At 41.1% G+C, this 12,306-nt stretch overlaps 1 protein-coding gene across 7 annotated transcripts in view; it reads right to left on the bottom strand.

Moving 5' to 3' along the window:
- KIF21A (kinesin family member 21A) overlaps nt 1-12,306 on the bottom strand; it is a 270,632-nt gene that overhangs the window by 150,110 nt on the left and 108,216 nt on the right. For all 7 annotated transcript variants that reach the window (XM_077473889.1, XM_077473892.1, XM_077473894.1 and 4 more), the window contains exons 7-10: nt 10,255-10,370; nt 7,113-7,308; nt 6,755-6,944; nt 5,157-5,220 (exon numbers count right to left, since the gene is read on the bottom strand). In XM_077473889.1, coding sequence (XP_077330015.1) covers nt 5,157-5,220; nt 6,755-6,944; nt 7,113-7,308; nt 10,255-10,370 — 566 coding nt within the window. The remainder of the gene's footprint in view (nt 1-5,156; nt 5,221-6,754; nt 6,945-7,112; nt 7,309-10,254; nt 10,371-12,306) is intronic.

Here is a 12,306-nt window from a genome sequence, read left to right as displayed (position 1 = left end):
GTAGTTGGTAGTTTCTGTTGTGATTATGATTTAAAAAGAGTAAACACAGTTGATTGATAATGAATGGCATCAGGCAAACACTAACCATGAGTGAAAGAAAAGTTTTTTGTGTTCTCATTCATATTCTCTGAAAAATGGGCAAGAAATCAAATTCTGCCAAGGTGTGCAAACTTATGAGCACAACTGTAAAAAAATATATTATATACACATTATATATATATATATTTTTTTTTTTTTTGTACACTATATATACACACAAAGCAAAATGAGCAAAATCATAAAAACGCAACATTATGGCACTCTTGAGCTCAAAGATATACAACTTTTTCATATGACGGCGGCCCAGAATGACTGCACCCACGGGGGCAGATAGCACGTCGATCGCAGCCGTGTCTGCGGCTCTTTAACCATGTGATCGGCTGTGTCCAATCACAGCCAGTCACAAACACGGAGATGCTGGTAATCGGCTCTCCTCACCTCACACAGAGTGTGAGGAGAGCCGAATCAGCGGCATCTCCTCACAGGGGGACATCTAGGGATGTAATCACGGCACTGATCATCAGTGCCCAGATTACAATAAAGTGTAACAATAAATGCCCACCAATGCCAGCGTTCAGTGCCCACCAGTGGCCACAAATCAGTGCCCATTAGCCATGCCAGTCAGTGCTGGCAATCAGTGCCGTCTATCAGTGCTGCCCATCACTGCTGTCCATCAATGCCCACCAGTGTCACCCATCAATGCCCATCAGTACCGCCTATCCATGCCCACCAGTGCCACCTATCAGTGCCCATAAGTCCGGCATATTAGTGCCTCATCAGTTCCACCTCATCAGTGCCCATAAGTTCAGCCTATCAGTGTCCATCGGTGCTGCCTCATCAGCGCACATCAATGAACGCGAAAAAATTACTTAGTTACAAAATTTACTGACAGAATTTTTTTTTTTTTTTTAACTTTTTTTTCCCAAAAATGTTTGTTTTTTTGTGTAAAAAATAAAAAACACAGCAGTGATTAAATAGCACCAAAAGAAAGCTCAATTTGTGTGAAGAAAACGATAAAAAATGTGCTTGGGTAAAGAGTAGCATGACTGCGCAATTGACAAAGTGCAACAGCGCTGAAAGCTGAAAAATGGCTTGGGCAGGAAGGGGGTGTTAGTGTCCGGTAGGCAAGTGGTTAAAGACAGATACCTATAGCTGCTACTGCCGGTTGTACAGCAAACCCGGAAATAGCAGGATCTCACTATCTTAAGATAGTGAGATCCTTCTCTTCTTTGCAACTACTGAACCCCAAATGTGTCCCGAAGAAGTACAATGAAACACAGACGCATTAGGGCTCACATGTAGCGATTCTTATCTGTATATGTCTTTTTTTTTTATCTCTTTCATGTCTCTGGTCTTTATACTATATGCATTTTTCAATTAATGTTAAAATAATTTTTTGTACTTTCGGTGTTTGTTGTGCCTTTAAAGTCTGACCACAGGTTTTCTTTGAATTCCTTTTTTTCTTTATGTTCCTGTAACGTAGGTTGAGGCAGAAGCATTTAGCTGTTGCTACAATGCCTGACAACTGTAATGGCTCAGACTAGCCAGTTGCCTCAGGTCTTTCAGGAGATCTAAACACAGCTGATGTAAGGCCAACATCCTCAAATACTGATGGTGGTGCATTTGCACCCCTTCCTGCTGCGCCTCCCCCACTCCTTTTTCTGGGAAGACATGCCTGAGACAAAAAAAAACGAATTTGAGGTAAAAACAACCCCACCTTTATGCACTTCAACTGCTCTTGAAAGTATTACAACTCTTACAGGACCTGTGCTGCCCTGGTCCATCCACCCACAGTGATACACGTGCCCAGCAGAGGCTACTCTGTATCCCCTTCAGCCTGCTTACAGAAGCCTAGGGCTGGGACCGCTCCTAATATGGCTGCTTCCGCCCCTACTGCACATGTCTGGCATTCTGTGCCGCTCTCACATCTCTCCTACATGCACGACCCTCATGTACGTTTTTTTGCATCGTTCCATGTGCGTGTCCCCTCTGACCATAAACAGCGGTGGAAAAGGGGCACCGAAGGCGCCGGCATGAGAACCAGATGCACAGGGCCAGCAGGAATCCTAAAGAACTGCCCACCTCCTGATAGAATCAAACTGGCTGGAAGCTCCGCAGAGAAGCACCGCCATCAGCACAACACTGCCCCCCCGGTGGATAGAAAAAATTATGAGTTGATGAACCACCTAGAAATAGTGAATTAAGAAGCAGTCTGACCATAGCAAGGATCCTCAGGTAGAGCAAATGGGGAAACGTACAGCTGAAACAACGATGTTGATTTCAGATAAATTCGAACAGCATCCAAAAAATGGCAACACAAAGCCCTGATTCAGTTGGAAAGGAGAGAACCTACAGTGCCTTGAAAAAAAGTATTCACATACCCCTTGAAATTTTCCAAATTTTTTCATGTTACAACCAAAAACATAAAATGTATTTTATTGGGATTTTATGTGACAGACCAACACAAAGTGGCATCGGAGTAAAAGGGGCTGAATACAAATGCACGTTTCACATATTTGTAAACAATTCTGAAAACCATTTATCTTCCACTTCACAATTTTGTGCCACTTTGTGTTGGTCTAACACATAAAATCCCAATAAAATACAATTGTGTTTTTGGTGGCAACATGACAAAACATGGAAAATTTCAAGGGGTATGAATACTTTTTCAAGGCACTGTAGACCTTAATACCATCTTATCCCGGTGAAGTACTAAAACAGTTCATTGCAGGAAAGGTGTGGTCCATACCAACAGACAGCACAAACGCATAGGGACACAAGGAAAAAATTCCCACCTGCTGCCCTGGACCTTTATAGCACCCTGCCAGTAAGTTCACCTGGTACCTGCACTGCACTTAGGAGACGATTGCCAATCCTGCATCAAACCACAGCATTACAAGCCTTCCCAACTCTTGCATGCAGAGCAATCCAGCACTGAGCAGCATCACAGGCCCTCCACCCCTTGCATGCACAGTTTGGGTACAGTCCCACCTGATCTGCTGGCTTTAGCAACTGACCAACCCACCCCTGTCCGATCATGGGTGTTAGGAACAGGCCAGGATATGTGGGAATTATGGCCCACAAAACAAATACAGGGTGGCACATCAATCACCTAGGGACACTGGCCAAAACCTGAGACTGAGCTGGGAGGGGTTATGCCTGGGCCAGTGTCCATTCACCTGAAGGTGGCAGCATGTAGTCATGAATGTAAAGTCCTCTGTGCCCTGTGATGCACGACTTAAGAAAAGTAATTTTTTTTCTCTTTGCTGTTTGGTATGAGCAATATTTTCTCTCAATAATAGACACTAAGTTTAGGGATAATAAATGTAAACATAGCTTTGCTTATAGGAATATCTCAGCATACAAATAAGCAGGAAATAAAAAAAGTTAACAACTCTTTTTTAAATTGTAAGTTATTTAAAATATAGAAAAGCTATAGGTAATAAAAACAAAGCGAAAGTGAAGAAAATTTCATAACACAACAGCAGCTGCTAGGGTATAGGTAAAAAGGGTAGATGAGGCTTTTCTATGAATTTGCCCATCAATACAAAACTTTTGAAATACTGCAAGTTTCAAATAAATATGGTAAAGAGCCTCTAGCAAAACCACCTTTAAAATAGCATTAGTAAAAAAAAAAAATTTTAAAAAAAAATTTAAAAGCACAAAGAGGCTTCATAACAAGGAAACACATTTAAAGTGCTTTTATTAAAACTGACTTCTATCAGTAGCACAGGAGCAATCTACTATTAGAAAGTGGGTACCACTGTAAATGATATGTACACATTTTTCATCCTTTGTTATGTGGCGACGATGTGTTATTTCAGCAAGTGAAAAATCATATAGTACCTCTATATGACCAGCAGGTGGCACTATTACCCAAGTTTGCATTTTTTTTTTTTTTTTTGGGGAAAAACCTCCTCAGTGCATAACACTTTATTAGAATCAACATTGAATTGTTTTTTTTAGGACAAGCTTTTAAGACATAGTGTCTTCAAGTGGCAAATAATCAAGAAAAAAAAATGTTTTCTATTTATTTTGTTAAACAGAAAAGGGGGGAGGACATTATAAAAATGCAACAGATAAACAGTATAAGGCCTCATGCACACGGACGTTTTTACAGCCGCTTTTTTTGCAGCTTAAAAACGGCTGTCCATGTTAGTCTATGGCTTCATGCCCACCTAGGCATTTTTGAGCTGCAAATGGCATAGGCGTTTTTAAGCTGTAGAAAAAAAACAGGACCAGTGCGTTCCGTGGTGCGGAGCTAGAGCTGTAAAAAAGCGAATTGCGGAAAAACACGCATAAACGCGTAATATATTTTCTTTGTTTTCTGTGGCATTGTGGGAAATTTGGGAGTGCTATAGCCAAGAGATGTGTTTCTTTAAAAAACGCTACTTAACGCTAAAAAACGCGCAAAAACACCAATGCAAAACGCGGTAAAAATCAAGTTTTTTTACGCCGATTTTTCCAGGTGTCAGAGCTAGCTTTCGAGCCAGTTTTCTAAAACGTCCGTGTGCACGAGCACTGAAGAGAAGGGTATACAAAAAAGGGATAGGGTAGAAATGTAAAAATGGTCATATTAAAGTGGAACTAAAAAGGTGAAGACTATCCAACTGTCTCTTGGGAGCGCTGGCATTTTCTTCTTTGTGCCTGTCTTCGGGGCCTCTTTATTGGCCGGTGCCGGATGACATCACTCCTGCGTATACGCAGGAGCTAGTCACCCTGGCGCAAAGCTGTAAGCTTAGCTGCACATGCACACCTCGTTTACAGCACGGCAGAAGACAGAGTAGACAGGTTGGGACATTTTATTGCGGAACAGACATTGCTTGAATCCTCTGCAATAAAAGCCTGCCTGCTTGCTGCTTATTACAGCTGGACCTTAGCTCCACTTTAATTTAATAAATCTGCTGTGCTCTTGTTGGTTTCTGTTATAGGCACCTCCCCTCTTTCCTTTACAACTCAATGAACATATAAATAAATAAATAAATAAATCAAAATGGTAGTTGTCCCTTAAATTTGAAATGTCACCAAAATTCGGCCTAAAACAATCATGGTCTTAAAAAAAAAAAATATATATATATAAAAAAAAAATATATATATATATAAAAAAAAAATCTTACCGGAGGTCTTCAATTTCTTTTATATAATTGTGAATCATATTGCTTATTTCTTCATTTCCATCACCTGTAAAAAATAAACTTAGATGTAAATAATAAATACAAAAGATAAAACACATAATTATAACAGATTCATAAAAAAGAAAAGTACATTTTTGAAGAGTTTAAAGAAGCACACATTCCACCCATGGTTTAGCCTGCTCTGAAGAGTGAAACCTTAAGTTCCATTTTTAGCCATTATGTATTATTTTTTAAATGATGACAATATTTTCGTAGTTACAATAAAATGGAAAATCAACTGGACCTAAAACTTAAATAGTATAATTTTATAATCTTCAACCCATGTATATTAGTTTCTTTTCATGAAATCGGTTTGCAGTATTTGACTTGCCTAGGGCTGTATGTCATGCTAAGGTATGGTCTCCTGACCTGCAGACCTATACCTCAGCTGCATTTTAAATAGGTGTTAGCAAATCAAAGACTGAGCTAGTAGTAGTTACATTCAACATGACTTGCTCTGTAATGTTAGAGACCTATCACTATAAAAGCAGCTTCATCAATTCTCAATTGGCTAAACAGCAAAAACACATTCAATATTACAGAACAAGTCCAGTTGTGTTACCAACTACTACTAGCTATAGCATGACCTAATTAAATGAGAACTTTCAAGGCTCAAAGACTTGCAGCTGTAGGAAGGTAAAAACATGCGGTTGAGCTGCAATTTTAGCTCCCTCACTGGTTCCCCTAGACAGGGATAGAGATGTTCACATGCTGTGGTTGCAATGCTTTTCACCCACTGCAAAAACGATTGCCTGTCGCCCAATTCAAGTGAACAGGGACAGTACCCCAAATGACCCGTATTACTGCAGCACTTACGTGGTTAGGCTTCCTCACCGCCTCCCAAATGCCTCTGAAATGCAAATTACTATTTGAAGTGGCAGCAGTTTAACATGTCTAAACTTTGTCTTAAAAAGCTACGGTGAATTTGAAACCTAAGAGAGGAGCTCCAGTCTCCCCCAAAAAAATGAAAAGCCAGCAGCAACAAATAATGTAGCTACTGACTTTTAATATAAGGACAATTACCTGTCCCGCGGGATCCAGCATTGTTCTCACCTGAGGCGATTCTTCAGTCAGCTTTGTGTCCAGGTGCTGGCATATTAACTAAGGGAAACAGGCAGTGAAGCCTTGCAGCTTTCACGTCAGGCTTCCCAATGCATACGCATGAGCCGCACTGCACTTTATGAATGATCCTTCAGCCTTCTGGGACCTGTAATATGTCCCAAAAGGCTGTGAGGAAAGGAGAAAGGAGATAAGCTTCCAATCAAATCAAAACCAGGTACCCGCTCCCACTCGCCACCAGCAAAATGTGACAATTGTTGAAGAGGAGGGACTCAAACAAGTGGAACATCTTCTTTTGTGTGAAGTTCTGCTTTAATGTTCAAGGCCTCTTACACACAAGAGTAAAATGTGCTATGTTTTTTAACTGATCTGAACACAGCTGCATTGTTGTCTATGGAACAATCCTTAACAAATGCATGTTTCCTTAATCAATGCATATAAGGAAAACTAAAATGACCAAAAAATAATCAAAAAAGCTATACCTGCTCTTGCAAGCACTTGGTTGGCCTGATCACTCATTAGTTGGGTGAGCCTTGTTCTCAAAGCATCAATAGTTTCTTGCATGGCCTTAACTCTCATACGTAGATTATCGTTTTCGGTTTGTAACATTGCATTCTCATGGAACATGTCATTAATACCCTCAACACCATCTTCATCAATAATTCTTTTACCCTAAAATTTCCAGGAAAGGAAGACAAAAAACTCAATAGGGTTTCATATTTCCAGTGCAGAACAGTACATTTTAATGACATTTTATATGCTTGTTGTACATGCAATTAGGGTTCTCTGTCCCTTGTGACTTTGCTAACTGCAAAAAATGATAATACATTCTTTTCATACCGTTTTATATTCCATCAACTCCATCTGGAGTCGCGTTATTTCATTTCTCAGGGCATTGATCTGCTGACTGGTTCGGTCCTGGTTCACCATGACTTTGTTCTTGATATTACGAGCACGATTAGCATACTTAAGAGTATTTAGAGTTTCCATGAAATCCCTGTCTGAGGGACTGACACATGCGATCATGACAGTTTGGCTAAATAAAAATAAAAAAAAAATGAAGAACATAGTCTGTTATTCGGTGATGTCACATGACATTACAATAAAAGATCTACAATTCTTTTTTAAAGTGATCCCGATCTAGCCCAAATGGTTTCTAATGCAACAACTGTGGTAAAATAAAGGTGCTTTTTTGTGCCTGCAAGTTACCAATGTTAGTCGTCAAATCTCCCCTTGATTTGATTCTCATGGGGTCTTGCCTTTAGATTAAGCCCTGTCCCTCATGAAGCCAAGAGCTACTCCCTTATGACATTCAAATCTTAACTACCCAAGTCTCCCCTACCCGCTGGAGTTCCAATACCCCACAGAGATCAATTTGAAGACTGAGGCCTCGTACACACGATTTGATTGTTGCATGACCAAGCATCTGATTTTTGTCAAAAGGGCGTGTGCAGGATTTTGTCTAGCATACTAATGATCCACAAATTGGCGTCTGACAAACACGAACGTAGTGACATACTATGAGAGTATAAAAGTTCATTTCTCAAGCGTCACCCTTTGGGCCCCTTCTGCTAATTTCAGGTTAGTAGAAGTTTTGTGAGCGTTGATTCGAGAGATCGTACAAAACAAATGCCTTTTAAAATATGTTTGGCATAACTACATCAGTATCACTAGCAAAGCAGCTTCATTATTATCCCATTAAAGAAGATGAAAGTGTGCGCTGCATTTCAAAATTTCATCAACTGCCATGTCACGAATGTTAATTCTAGATTACGAACGGTAGTTTACAAGACCAAACTCTTCCGGGTTGTTCCTTGATTCCGATCATGCACGTTTGTACTTTCGACTTTTGTGTGATATAGTCTGCACATCCAGCTTCTGTCTGACGAAAGTCAAATCGGCCATCGAAAGCACCATACTAACGATTCGAAAATCCACAGACAGCTCGTCTTACTAATTTTCCCTTCTGATTTTCGTATCTTGTGTAAGAGGCCTAACAGAGGAACTTTTTGGGACCTCAACATACCTGAACATCAGTATCATCTCTTTGAAAAACAGGTTTACTTAAAGGCCACGTCCAACAAAAAATAAACAAAAGCACTTGCAGTGATTAAAAAAAAAAAATGTACATATATAATGTTATTTGCATTGAAGCATTACAACTGATCAGAGGATTGACCATTCCTCCAGCCGAGGTACAGACTTTCAGTTATGGGGCTGGGGGAAGAATCAATGGACTACAAGAGCAGTAAGGTCAGCCCACTAGTGACCTTACTATGGAGAACGGAGTCCCTCTGCTGCAGTGACAAATGGGACTTGCTGTTTTTTCATTCAAAGGTGTCAGTGAATAAATAACAGTTCACCATTTTATATTTCAGGTTGTCTAATACACTGGTTTTAGATTTTAATATAGACTTTATCTTTGACAAGTGCTCAGGTTTCATATTCTCTCAGCTTCCCACTATCAAAAATATGTTCACAACAAAATTTAGGTTTGAATACCACTTCAGCCGTTTACATCTTTGGAGTTACTAATACCTTTGACAAAGTATTCCAGGGACTCTGTATAGGCGCTTTTTCCTATACAATCAGTTTCAGGTATTTGAATCCACAGTTACACTGCATGCACAACAATAGCACTGCATTCACATGTACTGTGACAGGGGTGCTCAACCCGTAGTCCACAGAGCCATATAATGTGACTCGCGACCTCAAACTATTGAAGCACATGCCCATGCTCTGGTATAGTCGGTTGGCAAGCCCAGATCACGATCAATGGGTTGTCGACCTGCCATTCCAGAGCATCAGAGAGCCAGCAGTGGAGGAAGCAAAAGCCAAACAGGCTTCCTCTAGCACTGGTTCCTGTCCCGGGCAGTACAATACCCACTGCACTTTGTTCGAGACCTTTCTAGCAGCCTGGAGAGTGATGCCAGCAGAAGCTGGAAGAGAAAAGGTCAGTGTATTAAACGTCACATACACAAAAAGGATTAATAGGTTGCTTTAACACTGATCTTCATCTGCGGCTTTCCTGCAAGTTAGCTTCACGGAGCCATAGACATCTAATATATCCTGCGGATTGGATGCCTTTCTGAAAGGGCAACAAATCTCCTGGTGCCACACCTGCATGATGTAATAGCAAAGTCTATGGCAAAGGTCAGCTAACCAGCAGTAAAAGCACAGGTACACTGTGCTGCACCCGCGTTGCAGGTAAACCACAGTGCTTCAGTGTGAAAGCGCGTTTACATTTGCAGTTTGGGTGGCAGTAAGACCCCATAGTTCATTGTGGCCTGCAACCGGTTACCAAGCCCCTTAAGTGGCTCTTTCTGTTCAAAAGCTTGTGCATCCCTGTACTATGAGCTTCTGATGATTTCCTAGCACAGGATTAAGAAATATCAAGGGACCGGCCATCTTTGGAAACTAGATATGTCTGATTATCATATGTTTCGCTTTTTCCTTATATTCCTACAGAAGGTTCCTGCAAACAGTAACACTCATCAGTAGAAGGGACAGACATTCTTTGGTAACTTATTCTATAATAAGGCAGAATAACTTTCTGCATTTACAGTAAGTGCTCACTACCAAGACCTACAAGCCAATAAAGAAACATTAGTGGTAACTTTCTCAGGCCCAGCCCTGTGTAAACCTTAAAATTTGAGAACAAAACTGCAAATGTTTTAATTAAAGCACAGAGATTATGCATAGCTATGCAACACCGTGCTTTCACATGATTACTTTATGCATGAGATTAGTTTCAAATAAAGCAGAGCTTATGTTCCTCTGCTGGCATTTCAAGATACGCACATAACATGTAACTTTTGCATAAAAAAAGGTGGAGCCTTACTTACACATGCAGCACTACAGTGGTGTCTAAACTAGGTCAGAAAATAAAAACTTTAGCAAAGACAGAATTAAGATTAAAACAGTTTCATGTGAACTATGGGCAGCAGACCAATCCAAAAGAAAAAAAAAAAAACCCACATACCTATTACCCCCTAGTGAATCCTGAAGAAGTCTGGTTAACTTGGAATCCCTGTAAGGTACATGGGTGGCTTTCTTACTTTGATCTCCTAGTGCACTAATCACATTTCCAAGAGCCAGCTATAAGGAAAAAAAAAAAAAAAAAAATCGTAAATGGAGAGAATGTCAAAGAACAAGCATAAAACAAATCAAGAAAATCAACATGGATTTTATATCAAGCAAGTATAAACTGAACATGTGAAAAGTACTGCAAATTCCGCAAATCTGTAGGCTTTGTAAACGTCACTGTTAATATATGCAGCAAATAATTTATATACAATAACCTGTTGCTCCAGGGGAAACACTGCCTACCTTAGCTGCCAGCCCCTGGACATGCAACAAAAACAGCAGCATACTTAGCCAGTCAAAATATTTACAAAACATTTCATGTTTTACATGACAGAAGAACACTCCAGTTTCTTATCTGATAAGTATGCTTAAAGCGTTTGTTAACCTAAAAAAAATAAAGATCCTGTTCCTGCATGTTATACAGAACAGTGCTTGTGCTGTGTCATTTGGCCCCCTGTAACACCTGAAAACGCTGGCCGATCCCGCCTGGTTCTACCTTCCCCTTTTTAAACTGACCATGGTGTATCATGGCTGTTGAGCCCTGACACCGTGGTCTCCTGTCTCTCCTCTGTGCTTTCCGCCATCCTCTTCTCCCGTCCCATCCCAGTTTGTCAGCTCTGTGTCCATGCCCGCACCCTCCCCTCCTGCTGCTCAAATTAGGGTTAAATACACCATCCTCTGTGTATTCATGTAATGTGCCCTGTGACTGTATATAATGCAGTTATATGCCAGTTTACAGAGTGCAGATTGGCACTCACGTGACCAACCACCTTTCTTGCATAACCGCTGCAGCTGTCAGGCCGAGAGAGGAGAGCGGATCACGTGAGCGCTGATCTGCACGCTGTAAACCGGTATATAGCTGCATCATTTTATAAGGCGCAGTCACAGGGCACATTACATGAATGCACAGAGAGGATGGTGTAAATTTTAACTTAGAGGGATACCATCCACTTTGAGGCTATAAATCAGATCCAATTTTATCTTTATAACATGCAGAATATACACTTTTTAATTTCTTGTTCTGGTATTTCAGCATTTTCCCAAGCATTGCCAGAAGAAGTTACAGAATCTAGAGGTTACAAAGCAATCACTTGTAACATGTTTCAGAATTACAAAATCTCTCAAGCATCAGAAAGAAACCTATAGATCAAATGGTTACGCTTTACAGATCTTTAGCTTTTAGTCAAATTAGAGCTGAAGTTTAGCTTAAAATAAAAAAAAAAATCCATACAACTGTAGTCACGTCACTTACCTGTAATGAAGTCACGCGTTGTGCAGGCAGCTTGATCCCAGAAAAATCTTCTATGCAAAGATGCCCCATACTCTTCCCGACTGTGAACTTCTGACGCTTCAGGGCCACAGGCAAATCAGCAATATAAATGGGTCTTATAGAGACACGCCCACTCCTCCCCGCCGCCGCGCCCGAGCTTGGTGTTAGAGTCAAACGCATGTTAGACTCGAACACTGGCCGTTCGCTCGTTCAGTATGGAGATGGAGCCTGGCACTCAGCATCAGCAGTCTTTTAGGGATAATTTACAGTCCCAAGAAACCCGTGGACTTGTACATGGCTGGGAGGAGGTGGCTGCGGATCAGGTTGTCCTTGGTGACCCAGAGGACTCCGGACCGAATGCCTCAGCTATCCTACACTGCATGGCCTTCCTGATCCCACAAAGCCTGCGAAAGGATCCTCCTATTCTTCGGATCAAGGAGAGGGACCATTACTGGCTGGCCAATCTCCTTGATCAACGGTACAACGGTAAGGTTGCGGACCTCATCTTGCCCTCGCAGAGGGAGCAGAGGGTGAGATATCTCCCGGAGGCCTTGCAGAAAGGTCTGTTCAACGCGTTCCCAGAGACTGGGAGGTTACAAACTCCTGGTCCTGGACAACATGTTGCTGAGGCTTCAATCAGTCACAGAAGGAGCGGTGGAGAAGGTGGCCGCCTAACCA

This window comes from Lithobates pipiens, unplaced genomic scaffold, assembly GCF_037356315.1.
Source record: "Lithobates pipiens isolate NorthernLeopardFrog02 unplaced genomic scaffold, aLitPip1_a1.2 Scaffold_8, whole genome shotgun sequence".
NCBI lineage: Eukaryota > Metazoa > Chordata > Amphibia > Anura > Ranidae > Lithobates > Lithobates pipiens.
Note: the sequence above shows the minus strand (reverse complement) of the source record. Positions and strands in the feature narration are given on the sequence as shown.